General features: G+C 38.9%; 1 protein-coding gene across 2 annotated transcripts in view; it reads left to right on the top strand.

Moving 5' to 3' along the window:
• Positions 1–19,660, top strand: part of HHIP (hedgehog interacting protein) — a 97,150-nt gene that overhangs the window by 44,464 nt on the left and 33,026 nt on the right. For both annotated transcript variants that reach the window (XM_040473086.1, XM_040473090.1), the window contains exons 5-8: positions 14,313–14,464; positions 14,850–15,023; positions 15,645–15,788; positions 19,061–19,182. In XM_040473086.1, coding sequence (XP_040329020.1) covers positions 14,313–14,464; positions 14,850–15,023; positions 15,645–15,788; positions 19,061–19,182 — 592 coding nt within the window. The remainder of the gene's footprint in view (positions 1–14,312; positions 14,465–14,849; positions 15,024–15,644; positions 15,789–19,060; positions 19,183–19,660) is intronic.

The raw sequence follows: 19,660 nt of genomic DNA, 5'->3' as shown, positions 1-19,660 counted from the left end.
GCTTAATCATGTGAGCCACCCAGGCGCCCCTTTTTCTTTCTGAACTTAAGAAATCCAAGCCCTCCCTTTTATCTTTCTTTATAAATTCCATGGGACACCTGGGTGGCTCAGATAGTTAAGCGTCCCACTTCAGCTCAGGTCATGATCTTGCAGTTTGTGAGTTCGAGCCCCATATCAGGCTCTATGCTGACAGCTCACTCTGAAGCTTACTTCGGATTCTGTGTCTCCCTCCCTCTCTGCCCCTCCCTGCTCACATTCTGTCTCTATCTCTCTCTCAAAAATAAATAATAAAACATTAAAAAAAATTTTAAAGATGCAAAGAATTTGATTTTGCTATTTTATTAATTGCAAGTTTAATTGACATACAAATCCTGTAAATACAAACCCTAATGAAATAATTTTTAAAGTACCATAATTTTTATATGACCTTGAAGTTGCCATAATATATTGCATAACTTTTCAAGAGAAGTCACATAGAGGAAACCTCATATTTTCTTAAATTTATTAGTGCTCCTTGGTGGTCTAAATGGTTTGGGTTTTCTTTTTTAAAGGTTTCTTTTCAAAGCAATAATCTTACTTAATTGTTTAATGTTTGTTCTCATATAAGTCAATTTGAGTTCTTAGAGTAACAATAGGAAATGTATAATGGCAAAGAGCAGTGAAACATGGCTATGAAACTCAAGTATACTAGTGTTATATTTCTATATAATGATGTGAAGATAATGCTTTTAGCTGCATGACCACCATATTAGCCACACATCATAAACAACAAATTTGATAAAAGCAAGAGGTCAAATTCATTAAAAACAATTTTGTACTCTTTGCTGTCGTTAAGCATGTATTTTCAGTATTGTCATTTTCTTCATTGAAAGGACACTGAATCTCTTTTTTCTGACAGGAGAAAAAAGACTTTTCAAACCAGAAAGGTATAGATCAGATGAAACTCTCAAGGAAACATACCTTATAGTTCTAGGTTTAATGTTTAAAACAGAATGGTCAGACATTATGCCTCAAATATTTTAGTTTTAAAGGATGGTAAGTGAAATCCTACTAGTCTATTTTATTTCATTAGTTTTCTAATTAAAAATTTTGTATTCCTAATAATTCCATAAAAATTTACTTTTATTCTTACAAATATTAGAATTATTAACCTTCATAAGACCCTTATTAATAAACTATGAAAAAATGTTTCTTTATTATAGACAAAGTCATTCTTTTTTTTTTTTTTTAATTTACATCCAACGTATTTAGCATATAGTGCAACAATGATTTCAGGAGTAATCCCCTTACCCATTTAGCCCATACCCCCTCCCACAATCCCTCCAGTAACCCTCTGTTTGTTCTCCATACTTAAGATAGACCAAGTCATTCTAAGAAAGATATTTCCAAGCTGCATGATGATAATAGAAGGACATCTTCTTTTTCCTACTCGTTTAAGTAAAATAAATTTGAGGGGTTTGTAGAAATTACTAACTAGCCTTTCCCAATATTTATCAACTTAATAATTTTAAAAAAATAATATACTTTAAGAATGATCCTGTGGGGGCACCTGGGTGGCTCAGTCAGTGAAGCATCCAACTTCAGCTGAAGTCATGATCTCACAGTTCGTGACTTCGAGCCCCGCATCGGGCTCTGTGCTGACAGCTCGGAGCCTGGAGCCTGCTTCAGATTCTGCGTCTCCCTCTCTCTCTGCCCATCCCCTGCTCACACTCTGTCTCTCTCTCTCAAAAGTAAACATTTAAAGAAATTAAAAAAGAAAAACAAAAGAGTGATCTTATGAAGGAAATTCTTGAGAGAGTAAAAGGTGGAAAAATTGAAATTCCTCAAATATAAATATTTCCTTTATTCTGTAACATCACCTAATTTGTGGGGGTATGTATATTTTTGAATGGCTGTACATTGTCTCATACATTTTTGAATAATCTTAAATTCTTCCTTAGTTTATAATTAATATCCAAATTTGAATCTAAATTCAGTATCTTTTATTCATATAAAAGTATTATATTACTCAATATTGCTCTGAGGTCATTTTCACGGTTGCTTGTCAATATCAAGAATGCATATTTTTTTTTATCATAAATCTTAGAAGGGCATTTGTAGATAGAGTTTATTTTTGGTAGAGAGGAAGGATCATTGTGATCTGTATCGGTATCCTGAGAGAACACTCAAATGTTGGGGTTGATTTGTTTACTAAAGAAATTACTTTAGGGGAGCCTGGGTGGCTCAGTCAGTTGAGTGTCTGACTCTTGATTTTGACTCAGGTCATGATCTCAGGGTCATGTGATTGAGCCCCACATTGGGCTCCTGGGCTCCAGGAGAGCCTGCTTGAGATTCTCTCTCCCTTTCCCTCTGTCCCTCCCTGACTGGCACACATGCACAGGCACGCATTCTCTCTCTCTCAAATAAAAAAAAAAAAAAAGAAAAGAAAAGAAAATATATTACATCACGGTTAACTTTAGAGTACCTGAACACGATATGTATTTTTTTAACTAAAATAATAATAATAATAATAATAATAATGTTCCTATGGTGGCCAAGTATGTATATTTCAACTCTAAGATACATTCACATTACCTCCAGTCTTGCAAATCATTTATAAATAAGCCATTGGGAACAGATACCATCTAAATCTTCTGAAGAGATGTGGAATGATCTTTATCAAAACTATGTGGTGAGCCTGGTGCTAAATAGAAGTATAAATGTGCCTCTCCATGCCTGCAATTTTCTGAAGTCTGAAAGTTCTCTGAATGATATGGAGCAAGACAATACTTCCTGTGCATATTTTAAATGTACTCCTCACCTGGTGAAAATTTAAGACTACACATGCTGTATTTCAAAATTACATTCCCTTCCAAAATCTTACTATTTTACAGGTCAGTTGAATTTGAGGATGGCTCCGACCTCTCTATTGACTGTAATCGCTATCTTATATTCAACTAGCATGTTGGAATGTACAAAGTGATTTCACATTCTTTGATTATCTGAGCAACCTTACGAGAGGGCAGAAAGATAATTTACTAAGAAGTTTTCACTTGCTCTGTTAAATAACCAAGTAACCCCTTTGAAAGGATTCTTGAGTGTTCTGCCCTGTTTCTTGGTGGTATGTTAGCTTTTGTGTATGTTTCATTTAAAAACAGGTGAGAAATACCACCTCCCTCATGTTTAAATAATGATTTATTTTGTTATTTTAACCCCCCACTTAACTTACAAAAATATTTGGGTGCTTAACACTGAGAAGGACAGGTATATTAAAATTTTTAAGCAGGAGGAAAAAGAAAGGAGCACAATAGTAATGGAGAGAAAGAATAAAAGAGGTTTGAAGGAGAATAGAAATATTCTACAATGGCAGTCATGGGCTTACAAAAGCTAATTGTGTTCATCTCATCACATACCCGTCAGTGACATCAAGTTGCCAGTTTGAAATTGGCCATGGTGAGAGTACTTATACCATGGACATATACACAAATCAGGAATTTCTTTTTACAGATAGTTTATCAGCCCATTGCCCTAAAACCTAAATTAATTTTTGTGTTAAAATAACTGAGATATAACCTTCATTTTATTCCCTCACAAAACTTTGGAAATTTAAGTAGAGCTGTTTAAATAATGCCTCAAGCCATGAACAGAAAATACAATCTATCCATTGTTTGTTCATTTCTTCATTTAGGAAATAGTTGGTGGGGCAATGTAACATAATAGTTCACATTATTTGTCCTCCAATCACAGACAATCTCTGCTTTGCCACTTCTTGTTGTGCATTTTGGACAATTTACTCAAATCCCCTATGCCTCTGTGTCCTTCTCCAGAAAATAAAGACAATGATAGAATAGTATTAAAGTCTAGAGTTCTTATAAAGTTTCAACAAGATAATGCTTGCAAATTGCTTAGCATGGTCTCAGGCACATAATAAGAATTCAATACATGTTACCTTCTATAACAAGGCTTCCACTGTAGATGAGATCCTTTGTAAGAAACCAGAAATACCAAGATGAGATCCCTGCCTTCAAGAAGCTTACAGTCTAGTGGAGAATTGTTCTGGTTCCTAATTTACATATCTGGCATTTTGCTGTGTCTAACAAGGTAGCTGCCCAATATTTTATCTGTTTACAGTTCGATCTAGAAATGTGTACATTTTCAAATCTAAGGTCTAACAAGTATTAAATCTCTAGGCTGTAATAGCAAAGCTTAGTATAGCTCCAAATTTTTTTAAAATTATCATTTGTATTCATTTTTAATTCCCATGAATATTACAGTTTTTGCCAAACTCTTGTTAATTTATTTTCATGCAGCCTAAACACACAGCATAAGAGCTGTGCTTTCTCTAAATGTTTACAACATCTCTATAAATTTTCCTTTTTCTAAAAAGCATTTAAGACTAGGATTTTGTTTTTGAGAAGAATTTATACTTTTTGTAGTTTTATTATTTTTCTATTATTTCAAATAGATGCTTCACACAATTTAATTTTATTGAAGTACTTCTTTTTCTTTTAGAAAAGTTGTTTTGGAAAACTGAACTTTGGAATACCACAGATACCATTATCCTTTGACACATATTAAGACAAATGTTCCCTAGTGTTCAAGCCATTCCCTGGCATCATGTTGGATTTCTTGAGCAGCGTATATTACCAGTTCTACAGCAGTTCACGACTGCCAGGACAAAATAAAAGGTCCAAGTCCATCCACTATCTAATATGCCATACTGTATCAAATATCATGGTTAAAATAGGTAAAAAGCTTAGGGAAAAATAGAAATATGAAACACCATTCCATCTGACAGATGTAAAGTTTATATAAAATCATGTACATCCATAATAAAATATTATGACCATAATAGTTTTTAAATATATAATTGAGCATTTTTATACATTTTTCCCTGTAGGTGTGAGACAGCAAAAGAATATTAGTATTTGGACTAAGAAGCAACCGGGAAGCCGGATTTCTAGAAGAGAACCATTTCTAGTATCTTTCATCTTTGTAGGTCATAACTTAAACCCAGCATGACTGATTTATTTTGTTTATGTTTAAAAAGAGTGGGGAAGAGAATTGTTGAGGAAAGTTAGTGGTCTAGTGGTTTCCATCCAGAATAGCTCCCATTTGTACTTTTTTAGTCTGTTTTTGCATTCGCTTCAGAAGACAAAATGTACCATCCTAAGCATAGATGCAACACGGACCAATTGCTACATAACAGAAATCATACACCTCACAAAACACTTCCTAAAAACTCTGAATTGCTGGGTAACCTCCAGCAGCTCTCCAACTTCATTTGAAACAGGACAGACTGTTTTCTTTGTCAAGGGAGTGTGGCGGAGATGCGCTTGGGCTCTGCAAGCATTTGAGAATTGTGTATAATTTCTTGGAGAACTAGAACAGTGAGTAAATACGATTAAGCAGAAATGAGTCTTCAAGGAGACAAGACAGTGCCTCAAAGAGCATCCAGTTATCATGAAACCAAGAGAATAATTGGAATGAGTTAAGGACATACCTAAAAGAAAAGCCAAATCTGGGGAAAAAATAGAGGAAATTTTAAAGAAAAGGAGCAAACTAGTGCCATAAGTGATAGTTCCTCAGCACGTTCTGCCTAGTTTCATCCCCAGAGAACAATGAAAGTGAGGAAAGCCAAAAGAGTGAATAATAAAATGACACAAGATATTTTAATAAAAATGTGAATTTCCAAGTAAGATTTGCATGACTGGAAGACTACCAAATTTTTCCTGACTACTCTCTAACTTCAGATTTTCAATAGAGTTGATCATGATCTCCTTCTCCCCAGCAAGGAGGATGGGCTAAAGAACCGCCCAGATTTTTTCTGGAGTGTTTTCTGACACCAAATGAGAAAGTTTTTTCCTCATACTAACCAATCACCCCAACACCAACTGGGTGTCCGACGATTCACTTCAATTCTGATGCTAGCTATCTGGAATTAGCCCAGACAGTACTGATTAAGGGCTTTGTCCCACAAGACTTCCTCCACTTCAGGTACCAGTTGCAAATAGGGTGCCTAGGCTGCCCACATTTCTGCCCAGCTGACTATAAATTCAGAGGTTCCCATTAGCCTCCCCTCAGGCTTAATAACTTACAGAACTAAAAAAATTGCTTTACTTACTATTGCTGGTTTATTATAAAGTCTACAACTCAGGAAAAGCCAGACGGGAGAGATTCATATGGCAACGTATGGGGGAGGGAGATGTGGAGCTTCCTGCCACCCTCCCAGCACCTCAATATGTTGACCAACCCAGAGGCTATCTAAACCCTGTTGTTTAAGGTTTTTATGGAGAATTTATTATAGATGACTGATCAAATCATTAGGTGTGATGATTAGATCCTGTGTGGTGGTGTTTGAACTCAATTTCATCTCTCTCCCTTCCCTGGAGGTTGGAGGTTGGGGTGGGGGTTGGGGGTTGGTACGGTTGGGCTGAAGGTTCCAATCTGCTAATCATGTTTTTGGTTCCTCTGGCTACCAGTCCTCATCCTGAAGCTATCTAAGAGCCTGCCAAGAATCCCTTCATTAGCATAGACTCAGGTAAGGTTGGCAGGGTTCATTGTGAATAACAAAAGACACCCCTGCCTACCCTTCCCATAAGCTAACTCAGGGTCCTCAGGGAATTGATTCCTCTTATAAGACCAAGTTAGACTTTTGAAACTACTGAAAAGCAATGCTTCTCATCTTTTCCAGGAGTTGTGAAGAAATTAACACTTTACAGTATGTTTCAAAACTTATGAACAAAACAAAACAATAGTTCTAGTGAGCTTAAAATCCTCTAGTTAGTAGAAATGGTTTGTCTACATTTTATTTTTACCTTCTTTGCATCCTGTGATTAATACAGCAGTTTTGCTCTTGACTGAGTTCATATATGCCCACATGTTACCAGGTGGTCTTCCCCTTCTCTTCCTCCTCCTCAACTGTGAAAGGTGTTCTCACTTCATTTTGAAGGGTGTTGGTTGTTCTTTCATTATTAACAGCTAAGAGAGAGTGCTTGCTGTGATAAACCTTTCCTTAAGTATCTCTGTGAACTTGTACATGAACTTCATTTGTCTTCTCATTCAGGATGCTCCCAGTAGGGCACGGCCAAGATGAGTCAGGTCATAAGTACTTTCGATCCTTTTTTAAAAACTGATTAAAATATCCATGTAGTAGGCAGAATAATGGCCCTCCCCAAAAGGTGTCCTTGTCCTAATCCCTAGAATATGTTACTTTACACACAAAAGGGAATTAAGGTTGCAACAGAATTGAACTGCTAAATGGCACATAGGGAGATTATCCCAGATTACCTGGGTGGGCTCAGTGTCATCACAAATTCTTAAAAGTGTAAGAGGGAGTAGAGGACGTCTGCATGGTGCCATAGGAGAAAGATACATCCCTTTAACTGGTTTTTGAAGATGGAGAAAGGAGGAGACAAACGAAGGAATGCCAGATGACTTCTAGAAGCTGGAAAGGAAAAGCAAATGGAGTATCCCCTAGAGGTTCCAGAAGGAAGCACAGCCCTATGGACACATTTATTTTAGCCCATTGAGACCCATGTTGGATTCTAACTTACAGATTTTAAGATCATAGATTTGTGTTGTTTCAAGCCACTAAGTTAGTGGTAATTTTTTTACAGCAGCAATGAAAAGTGAATACTTCTGGCATTGTGTTTGAATGAACAATTCTCAAACTAACCTATTTCTCATTTCTGAGCTGCAAAAGGTTCTAGTCTAAAAGAAGCAAAGGAGGGGCCCATGTTGGTTTCTAAGTTCTCTTGTTTCTTTCCTGGTGTGCACCAACAAAATGTAGACATGTGAATAACAAGTAAAAAGGGAGCTGGGATGATCAGCCTTGTAATAAAAGTATATATTTATAGGGAATTAAAAATAGCATCAGTCTATCCCTATGTTAATTCTCAGAAACTTCTTCATTATTAAGAGAACACGAATTCTACCAGAGGTCCTCATTCATACCTATGTCATGGGCATAAAATAAATTGGAAGATGGTCTTACTATTTGCAGAAACTCTACCTAATATTCTTCAGGTAATTTAGATATCATAAAACCAAGCTTTTTTCTTTTCCTTTCCAAGTTTTAGAGTGGAGAAACCTGAGATGCTAATATACTAATTAGCCTGTGTGTCCAAAGTTACCCAGAATATGTATTTATTCCCTTTAATACTCGTTTTTTTGGGCCGTGCACATTTATAATAGTGTAGCAGTGTTTAACTGTCTCCTTTGCACCCCAAAATCAGCATCACAAAGAAGTATGGTGGGAGTGAAACAGCTAAAAACTTACCTTGTTATCTGACTTTGTTATCTGCTTTCATGTATACTGTAAGCTTCCAAAGGACAGAGATTGGTTCTTATTGGTCGTCTAGTCTTGTCCCTAGTGCCAAGTACAATGCCTAACACATAGTAGGTATTCAATGAATATTTGTTGAATGAATGTTAAATACAGACTTTTTTTTACAAAGATTATACATAACAAGGCATATCTTGAACTTAGCACTGCATTATTTTTTTTTTTAATTTTTTTTTTTAACGTTTATTTATTTTTGGGACAGAGAGAGACAGAGCATGAACGGGGGAGGGGCAGAGAGAGAGGGAGACACAGAATCGGAAACAGGCTCCAGGCTCTGAGCCACCAGCCCAGAGCCCGACGCGGGGCTCGAACTCCCGGACCGCGAGATCGTGACCTGGCTGAAGTTGGACGCTTAACTGACTGCGCCACCCAGGCGCCCCAGCACTGCATTATTTAGTTTAATTTACATTTCATTGCTTTCTCAATACCATAAGGCCATTCTGTAGGCTACCAAGCTTGAAGCTAGTCACTTGCCAAAGAGTCACTAAGAAAAACTGTGCAGAAGTGAGAAATGGTGCTTCTAGTTCAGTGTTACCCAGTCTTGTTTCCTAAAATATACAACCCTGAGACAGGTTAAGGCAAATTTTAAAGATAGAAATCAGAAAAAATTAACTTTAACCACATTGAAAGTATGAAGGGACTGTTTTTCTTAAAAATCAATGAGAGACCATGCCCACCATTTTTCTTAAAAAAGAAAAAAAGGGGTGCCTGGGTGGCTCAGTCAGTTAAGCATCTGACTTTGGCTCAGGTCATGATCTCGTGGTTTGTGAGTTTGAGCCCCACATTGGGCTCCACAATAACAGTGCTTGGGATTCTGTGTCCCTCTCTCCCTCTCTGCCCCTTCCCCACTTGCGTGCATACACATTTTCTCTCTCAAAATAAACTTTTTCTTTTTTTTTTTTTTTTTTTTTTTCAACGTTTATTTATTTTTGGGACAGAGAGAGACAGAGCATGAACGGGGGAGGGGCAGAGAGAGAGGGAGACACAGAATCGGAAACAGGCTCCAGGCTCTGAGCCATCAGCCCAGAGCCTGACGCGGGGCTCGAACTCACGCACTGCGAGATCGTGACCTGGCTGAAGTCGGACGCTCAACCGACTGCGCCACCCAGGCGCCCCAAAATAAACTTTTTCTAAACAAAAGAAAAGAAAAAGTACTTTCTATTATAATCATTTTATCATTACCTTTCTTTTTCCAGTAGATACTTCCCTTTTCTTCAAAGAAGAGGAATATTAGTCAACTGGTTAGAACTTTGATGTGTTCATCAGGGAAGAGTGTCCCAAAACTATAGGACTAGATCTGATCTTGTATTTACATTAAAGTCGTCAATACTCTCTGGAGTTTTTGTCTCTTTTCTGTTGACCCTGTGAAATTGCTCTGAAAGCTGAACGATACCTAGAATGGCAGTTGACTACTCATTTAAAGTCTCTAGGAGAATTTTATGATTTACTCTGAAACATGGGTCAATCTCAAGGTTTTCAAGTATACAGGGACGTTATTTTCAAATCATTCACCTACCTGTGCTTGGTGAGGGGCTGTCCCAAAGTCGGTGCAGTTTGAGAAGGCTGAACAAAGGGGAAGGAAGTTCCCAATGGTAGCCTAGGATGCTTGGATGAAAAGTTTCCTGCAGGGGCGCCTGGGTGGCGTAGCCGGTTAAGCGTCCGACTTCAGCCAGGTCACAATCTCGCAGTCTGCGAGTTCGAGCCCCGCGTCGGGCTCTGGGCTGATGGCTCGGAGCCTGGAGGCTGTTTCCGATTCTGTGTCTCCCTCTCTCTCTGCCCCTCCCCCGTTCATGCTCTGTCTCTCTCTGTCCCAAAAATAAATAAACGTTCAAAAAAAAAAAAAAAAAAAGAAAAGTTTCCTGCAGTTAACTTTAACAAAACAAAAAAGGGCATTACGCAAACAGAGGGAACACTGAAGTGTTCTTTATAAATTACTCGGAGCCCATTTCTAGCATTCTAGCAGTGGTGTATGTTCCTGGAAGTGCGCACATAGTGAAATGCGCACATAAAGCATTCGGTATTAATAATGAAGTACAAAGTATAATGTGAACGTTTTGATAAATCACTGCTTTTCACATGAGTCAGTTTAAGCATTTTGGACCTTGGCGAATGTTTTCAAAAGTATAAGGTTAGAAGTCAATGTGTTTTTGAAAGGAATGGCTTCCTAGACCGCGACTCTTCCATTTGCCATTCTATTAATTGTTTTTCTCCCTTTTTAGCCAGTTTGGCTGAACTAATCACTAGAGGTTCATTCTCCCCAGATGCTCACTACAAACAACTTGATAATTTGACATTTCTGGAAGGAGTGCATGATTTTTAATTCCATAAAGCGACACATAATTGAGAGGAGAAGATGGGGAGTAGTAAGAAGAGAGTCAGTAACATGCACACAAGGGCTTCCCCCTGAGCCTGGACAGCTGGTCTGCGGGTCTGCCCTGCCTCCAGGCTCCAGCGCTCAGGATCTCAGGATAGGCAGTTTCCTGGTGAAGACTATCATTGAAGCCTCCCATGTCCGGTGGTGTTTCTGGCCTTTTGGCCTCAAATAGACCCTGCCTCAAAATTAAACCTTTCATGCCCAATCAACATATTTCTCCATATAGATCTTGAAAAATCACCCAGACCTCAAAGATAGGTTTGCATTTGTGAGGAAAATCATGATGTGTCGGTAACATACTTTAAACAGATGATCTAATTCTGATGGCCAATTCAAGGTAAATTTTGGCCTGTCGATACTTTAATCTCCTGACGGTGGTGGTATACACCCCCTCTTCCCAATCTCTGAACATTTAGGAGCCATGTTTTGCTACATAGTTTACAAAGCTAATTTTGAGATACACTAGCATATTTATATCATACATTAAATTTTTTTATCAGTATCGTTAAGAGAGTATTTCTCTGAAATAACTTAAGAGTAATTAGTCGTGTCTAAGAGCCAACCAGATCACTACCTGGAAGCTGACTTTAAAATACGAAATCATAGGGGCACCTGGGTGGCTCGGTCGGTTGGGCTTCCGACTTCGGCTCAGGTCATGATCTTACAGTCCGTGAGTTTGAGCCCCGCGTCAGGCTCTGCTGACAGCTCAGAGCCTGGAGCCTGTTTCAGATTCTGTGTCTCCCTCTCTCTCTGCCCCTCCCCTGCTCATGCTCTGTCTCTCTCTGTCTCAAAAATAAATAAAAACATAAAAAAAAAAATAAAAAATAAAAATAACTAAATAAAATATGAAATCATATGTAATATAATTAAACAAATGTAAATCCTACATCCTAAAAACTTCAGAATTACTGACTTTTAAAAAAATTGTTTTCTTTTCATTTATTTTCTTGTAATTCAAATGTCTCATTACGTTTCTATATTTGGCACCTTAACAAATGCCAGTGATGCCCCCACATTCATTTATGTGACAGGTGAATCTCTAAAGTGAACAATTACCTTCTGTCACTTGTGGATTTGTTTAAATCTCTTTCCCTATCTCTCTATAGTGCATGAATTCTACATTCCTAATTCCTGAAAAGCAGTGAGTACAGTTCTAAGCCATGTTGCTATCCAACTCAAATTGTATCTCAGATGATTTGATTAAAAACTATAAAAGAACTGCTTTCAGCAAAAGCTCCTTATAGTGGAACGCAAATATTTGTGAAGTGGGTATAAAGTACTTACCCTGCACTTCAGCTTTAAAGTGAAATACATTTGGAAGAGGAATTAATCACAAACTAAATCCCACCCCTCAGCTTTCTTATACATCCATCAAAGAGATTTAAATGTGCTTTTCTACAATCAATTCTTAGTCATGCATCCCAGCTTTCAACATCTCATAAGAAGAGATATTTGCTTAATGAAGTTATTTAAAAAAGCAACATCAAATCAATACTAAAATCACTCTAAGAAAAAAAATCACTCTAAGATCATCTGAAAAATAGAGGCTCATTTTCATTCATCACAGTCATTAGATCCATCCCCTTCAATGAGATTGTTTTGATTAAAATTAATATTAAGCATATTGTAGCTTACAAATGAAGAGGTTGGTTTTTTTGACATTTCAATTATGCTTTGGTAGTTCTGGAATATTTGCATCCACTTTCTTTCTTTTTTTTTTTTCAACATTTCTTTATTTTTGGGACAGAGAGAGACAGAGCATGAACGGGGGAGGGGCAGAGAGAGAGAGGGAGACACAGAATCGGAAACAGGCTCCAGGCTCTGAGCCATCAGCCCAGAGCCTGACGCGGGGCTCGAACTCACGGACCGCGAGATCGTTACCTGGCTGAAGTCGGACGCTTAACCGACTGCGCCACCCAGGCGCCCCTGCATCCACTTTCTTATTTATACACTCTTAAAAGTGTTTCCACTTTGGACGGCATCTCTCAGAAAGCAGTTTCTCTCTAATCCAAGAGATAAATCAAACAATGGTTATTAAAAGTGAACTTTTATACCTACAACTTAAAAAAATTTAATGTTTATTTTTGAGAGACAGAAAGAGAGAGACAGAGCATGAGTGGGGGAGGGGCAGAGAGAGAGGGAAGGACAGAACCCAAGGCAGGCTCCAGTCCCTGAGCTGTCAGTGCAGAGCTGGATGCGGGGCTCGAACCCACAAACCACTAGATCATGACCTGAGCTGAGGTCAGACACTCAGCCCGCTGAGCCATCCATTACACCCCGCCCCATGCCCAAAACTTTAAATTCTTCAGTCCATGTAGAATCCCACCACACACAGCTCTGTGCTTCGGTAGTAACACATGGACTTCTGGGGGAGAAGAGCAAAAGAGTGCTTCCATTACCAAGCATAAACTTGTGTAGAAGTTGTAGTGTTCGAGACTTATTTCCCTCCTGTAAGATTTCCAAGGGGTAACTTCTAGCTGTTTGCCTCAGGAGACGAGACAGGTAATGAAGTAGTGGGGGTAAGGTGATGTCCTAGCAGTTGCTTCATTTCAGTTTCTGTGTCGTATTCTTCACCAGTTTGGATAATGCCTCAGACTACAGAGAAAGCCCTCACTGGCTTACTAGAATTTGAACTTTTAAGTCTCTGATCTAGATAATTTCAGATACTATAATTTCATTATAGAAATTCCGGGACCACTTGTGGGATAAAGCAAATGCTAAGACCATATTGAGTTTCATCAAGCTGAATTAGCAGGAAAATAAAGATAAAATGCCTTTCTATTTAAGAACATAATGATGTTTTAATTGTTACAGCATTTGGCATGCCTAATGTATACAATCCTTGACATTCATGTAATAACAAAGAAAGTTGTTTGGGATCTTTTTTTTTTTTTTATTTCCTAGTGTCCCCTTTCCTCTCTAGCATTTCTCCCACCCCCGTCCCAGCCCTGGTGTTTAGCTCCCCTCCCGTTTCTCCATCCTTCTGTAAAGAAAAGCTCGATGCTGTGAAAGGATACGTGTAAAAATACCTCCTTCCTCTGTAGATAGGCCAAGGCTGCTTATTACCTAGTTATGATGAACAGACCACCATCGTTGTGACAAGTGATGTAGATGCCTCCAGGGTAAAACAAAGGTTTACATATTACACAAGCAATTTAACTGTTTTCTAAACATATTGCCAAGACAGTGGGAGTTGGCAGCCCACACTGTGTTTTAGGTTTGGGAGACTTGGATTAGAAGTGACTGCTGATTATGAACCTTTTTATTTGTCTTCTATGAGCTACAAGCAACCTAGTAACCCAGCAAAGAATCACAACAGTTAAACTTGTCCTCCTAGCTTCCCAAGATTGCATACACAAATCACTGGACAAAAGTGGTGTAGGGGTCTTGTGCATAGAGAGCCACACAAGACAACTGTCTTGTTCTAACCCTTAAAGAGTTCCGCAGGGTGAAATGTTTCATGATCTTTTTTTGTGCAGTGGGCAAGGAAGAAAAGAGTTTGGGCAAAGATTATCCAGAAGAAAAGAAAGAGACTCTTTTGGGGTTCCAGTTGAAACACAATAAAGAACATAATTAACTTCACAATTCTTTGTGTTTTTCATTTGACTGCAGGGAGGAGATGAAAGAGGTCTGCTAAGCCTCGCATTCCATCCCAATTACAAGAAAAATGGAAAGCTGTATGTGTCTTATACCACCAACCAAGAACGGTGGGCTATTGGGCCTCATGACCACATTCTTCGAGTTGTGGAATACACAGTATCCAGGTATCACTCACTACAATGCACTGAGGCATAAATATTTTTCAATCTTATCTTCTCATTATCTCTTCCTAATTATTTTAGAAACAAAGGTGACCGTAATTAAACCACAATCTCCACCTTGCTGAAAACCCCCTATGTGTCCTTAAGGAGAATTGAGAAAAATGATAGCTTTGGCACTTTTCCTCTCTTGTCTTTCAGCTTAGGTGCTACTTCTGAAACTTAGAAAATAACGTAATTTTTCAGTAGTTTTTATTAGTTCCATTTCAAGCATGTTTCCTTATTTACATGCCAAGTGTTTACTCCCCTAATTTGTGTACCATTTTTACCTTCTAGTGGATTCACCTAAACACCTTTAACAATCATGGTATTGTTTCCTCCCCCAATGTAGAAAAAATCCCCATCAAGTTGATTTGAGGACAGCCAGAGTATTTCTTGAAGTGGCAGAACTCCACAGAAAGCATCTAGGAGGGCAACTGCTCTTTGGCCCTGAGGGCTTTTTGTACATCATTCTCGGTGATGGGATGATCACACTGGATGATATGGAAGAAATGGATGGGTTAAGGTAAAAAAGAAAACAAAACCAAAAACGTTCCCCTTGATGTTCAAATGTCTTAAGTGTCAGCCGGGGAAAAAGGGTCAGAGCAGTGAGTTAAGAGCTGTCTTTGGGAAAAAAAAAAAAAAAAAAAAAAGAACCGTCTTTGAATTATGTCTCCTTGGTTAAACATTTAACTTTTCTTATGGGTGTTTGTCTGCATTTGTAAAATGAAAAATTCAGTAATATGCTGATGATATTTTTGGAAGTCGCTATACCCAGATGCTCTAGAATGCATCAGTGCTGTGTGGTTTGCACAATACACAGGCTGGACGCACAAGGTCCAGTGGCGCTTCTGGGGGCGCAGAAAATCCAGGGATTGGCAAAAACTAAGGAACAGCTGCAAAATGTAGCACGCTACTGATGCTGCAGTCCTCGGCCACTACTCAGCTGTGTCAAGGTGCTGCCATTTGTGTGAAACCAAACTGCCCCTGTTTCCTTTCCCCACGATATGGAATTCATAACTTTAATAATTTTGTCTCAAATTGGGGGAATGATTCTTTTGACTGTGGAGCGACCTTCCCACATTTAGGTTAGGTAAACTATGTAACAAAAGCAGAAAACACTGACCCTCTTTGTCCAATTTCTCAGTGATTTCACAGGGTCGGTGCTGCGGCTGGACGTGGACACAGATATGTGCAACGTGCCTTATTCCATCCCCAGAAGTAATCCGCACTTCAACAGCACCAACCAGCCCCCGGAAGTGTTTGCGCACGGCCTGCACGATCCAGGCAGGTGAGAACACGACCTGCCCCCCTCCCCCACCACCCCGCACCTCCTATAAACCCGAGCCCGGCCAGGATTCGGGAACTGGAAAAAGAATGAGGGGGGGCCAGGCACCGAGCAGCCACGGGTGGTGTCCAAGGTTGCACCTGTAAAATCACACCAGCTCATTATCTCAGCACTCTTTCTTCTATTAATGTGTGAAGCAGATTGAGACGGCAGATTAGACATATGGAAGAGAACAAATTCATGGAGGAAAAGTGCCTTAAAGTTCTAGAGTGTTGTTTTTAAACACTATTGGACTAGTGTAATGATTAAGAGTTCCGTTTTTCAGATTTAGATGATAAACTTTTTAATTTTTCTCCTTAAACCCCTCTAAATGAAATTTTCCACACACACTGAATGGGGGTGGTAACAGCTTTTGAGGATGCTGTCATGATTAAATGAAAATCTAGAAAAAAAGCAGAGTGCCCGACACACCTGATAGGTTTTAAATAAATTGTGTTTCTTATTACAGCTTCACTTAAATATGATGATGCAGTATGAGTTTGTAAGGAGTTGAGCTCAATGTTCACATTTTTCCACCTGAAAAAAAAATTACAAGTAGCAAAGGAATTCATACTGACCGTTTACTACAATGAACTATAAAGAAAGGAACACTGAGATGTATGTAGAGTGAGAAATTTGGGGTACACTTAAAAATGCTATGCAGTATAATATAGCAATTCTGTGATGAAAGCTTCATCCAATCTGTGGTCTCTTATTCATACTATGGGATATTTGGCCACATTCATTCATTTACTAGCTAAGTTATTATTGCTATTTAATGTTTATTGAGTGTTCACTATGTGCAAGGTGAGTATTTCTCGAACTTTTTATTTTTATAATCCCTCATGCCCTTCATCTCCCCTCCATCAAAGTCCAAGTCTACAGTTCATTTCCTTTTTGGCATCTCAGCAGATCTTAAAATCTGTGCGACAGGGAGTACTTACGGTGGGTTCAGGATGTGGAGGAAACTGTCACATTCCATTCCTATAGCTCAGAACTTGCAGATACCACCGCAAAGCAGCACTTTGAAGTTGAGCAGCCTGAGTCACCACAATCCCACTGGAGCTTTCGTGCAACCTTCCAGGGGTCCTGGACCCTCAGTGCAAAAACACAGGATGAGGCACTTTACAGACCTTGCATATGGCAGGATGCCTATGCTGTAGAGTCTTACCTCCTCCGGCAGCAGAGAGCTTAAGGGAATCTGCACCTCCCTTCAAGAGTATCTCAAGCGGAGAAAGATTTAGTAAAGCAGAAAAGAAAGTAAAACAATTCTTGGCTAAAAGTAAAGCTGACTTGTGTTAAGTACCTTGGGGCAGAGTGCTGAACTCAGTATCTTACACACATTATCTCATTTGTGACATTCAGCAGTACTCTGAGGTCCTGCTGACATTAGATACCGCTCTTTTTCTTTTTTTTTTAAAGACTTCAATTTTAAAGACGGCAACATTGGGCAGAAGGTACAGAGATTTCCCACATGTCCGCTGCCCCCACACATGCCCAGCCTCCCCATTAGCAACATCCCCACCAGAGTATTCCATGTGTTACAATGGATGAACCTACATGGACACATCATTATCACCCAAAGTCCAAAGTTTACATTAGGGTTCACTGGGGATTGTATGTTCTGTGGACTTGGACAGATGTATAAGGACCAGTACCCATGTGTACCCACCTCTTTTTTTTTTTTCTGAAAAGAAACTAAAGGTTAGAAAGGTCAAGTGGTTCCCAGTGGACATAGTATTCAGACAGAGGTAGGCCTGATGGCATCCGGCATCTCCACCTTTGGGAGACCTGGCCTTTTCTTCCAGATTTGTTCTTTTCTTGATAGAAAGTGGTCAAACCTTCTTTTGTCATAGTTCCTCCATCTTAAAAAGAAAGGCAAGATGGGAAAATGTTCTCCCCATCCATGGATTTAGTTCCACCTTAAGTCACATCACGTCTGTGTCATGTTCCCTGCCAGGCATTGTACTCTGTGAATTGTTGAATTAAAGACAATAAAGGGACCGTTGCCACGGAACAACTAACTCATCTTTGGCAGGTCAGGCTTAGAGTTTCCCTATTATGAATGGGATCATTTGGATGCAACAGTTTTTATTTTGTGGCTGTTATTGTTGTTGAGATGATTGCTGTGTGTGACTCTTAACATGTCTTAAGCCCCAGAACCTACTCCCGGGTTGTTTTGTTTTCTAGTTTATTTAGTAGCCCCAAAGATTTGGTTTGGTTGTTAAGTCATTAGTGTATTTTGTTGACCTAAAGGAGTGATTCTCAATGGGATTATTTTGCCCCCAGAGAATATTTGGCAATGCCTAGAAACATTTTTGGTTTTCACAACTCTGGAGGAGGGGTTCATGCCACCGACATGCTGCTAAACGTTGTACATGCTCAGGACACAACCTCCTCCTTCCAGTTTCCCGCTCAAAGAATGGTCTGACTCAAAATGTCAAGAATGTCAAAGTTGAGAAACCTGAAAACAAAGCAACAGTATTTTCCACATTTGTGAGAACTTCAGAAGTAATTATATTATACAGCTTCATTCTTCTCGCAACCCAAACTCCATATGCCCAGTCCCTCATTGACTTAAACATTCAACACATATTGACCCCCTTTGATATTCTTGGGTTTGAATTAGGTAACAGAAACACAGTGATAAAGAAGTTGGAAGGCATCCCTGCGCTAATGGAGTTGACAGTTGGTGGCTTAAGTCATGGAAATATTCTAACCCCAGATTGGGGGTGACGTGAAGACACAGTCAATGTAACATAAAAGACTTCAGTGGTTGTGGGGACCAGCTTTATTTTATACCTTACATTGTAGTGCATGCTTTGCAGCTTGAGCTTTAGAATATAGCCATTCCATGTAAAAACACAAAACAAACACCAAAACGAAGACTGTTTTGTGTATTGCAGATGTGAGTTGCTGCTGCTGAAGGTTCTCCTACCTTCCCAGCATGTTATATATGCAATAGTCCTTAATAACAGCACCAACAAATGTTTCAAGTCAGTGTGTATGTTCATACTAGCGAGAGATACCAAGGAATATTAGGAAATACTCTCCAGAGATCATTTAGCTTCAGCAGAGTGAACAAACAAATCAGGATGTTTCTGCTGAGGATCCAAAGGAAATAGCCCATAGGGTCCTTGCCAGCCCACCAAGGGGTTCCTCTGTCAGGAATCTCCAGTCTCAGTTTAGAAAATACCCTGGTAGGAATTCATGGATGTCTCCTTTTTGTTATGCAGATGTGCTGTGGATCGACATCCCACTGATATAAACATCAATTTAACAATACTTTGTTCAGACTCCAATGGAAAGAACAGATCATCAGCCAGAATCCTACAGATAATAAAGGGGAAAGACTATGGTAAGTAGAACATAATTTGTTGATTTGGCTTTAATTCGGGCTTTGTTTTACTTTAGCATATTCATCGAAGAGAAAAGGATTTCTACAAAATGAGCTTTTGGGAAGGAATAAACACACTGACCCAACAGTGGTAAGCGAGTAAATTGCACACGTTTTTAAAGGTCCAGTGACTCTTATGAGCCCCAGGAATTCCATTTGGGTAATTATCTTTCCAATGGATTAAACTGTGCTCTGTAGGTGCAAAAAATTTAATGGACCTTCAAAAATTAGCTGTTTATATTTTGCTCCTCTGAGAGTCAAGATGAGTAACTTCTAATATAAGGCAGAACTTGTCATAACATCTTATATACAGTGGAAAAAAACAAGTTAAAGGTAAGAAATTCCTCAATCCCCAATATTCTAGTCTCAACAATTAGAAAAATTGTGTTTCAAATAGTAATGTAATTTCTTTAAGATTGTAGAAGAAAACAAAGTAATT

The sequence above is a fragment of the Herpailurus yagouaroundi genome, unplaced genomic scaffold (assembly GCF_014898765.1).
Source record: "Herpailurus yagouaroundi ecotype Mexico unplaced genomic scaffold, PumYag 28, whole genome shotgun sequence".
Classification (NCBI taxonomy): domain Eukaryota; kingdom Metazoa; phylum Chordata; class Mammalia; order Carnivora; family Felidae; genus Herpailurus; species Herpailurus yagouaroundi.
Note: the sequence above shows the minus strand (reverse complement) of the source record. Positions and strands in the feature narration are given on the sequence as shown.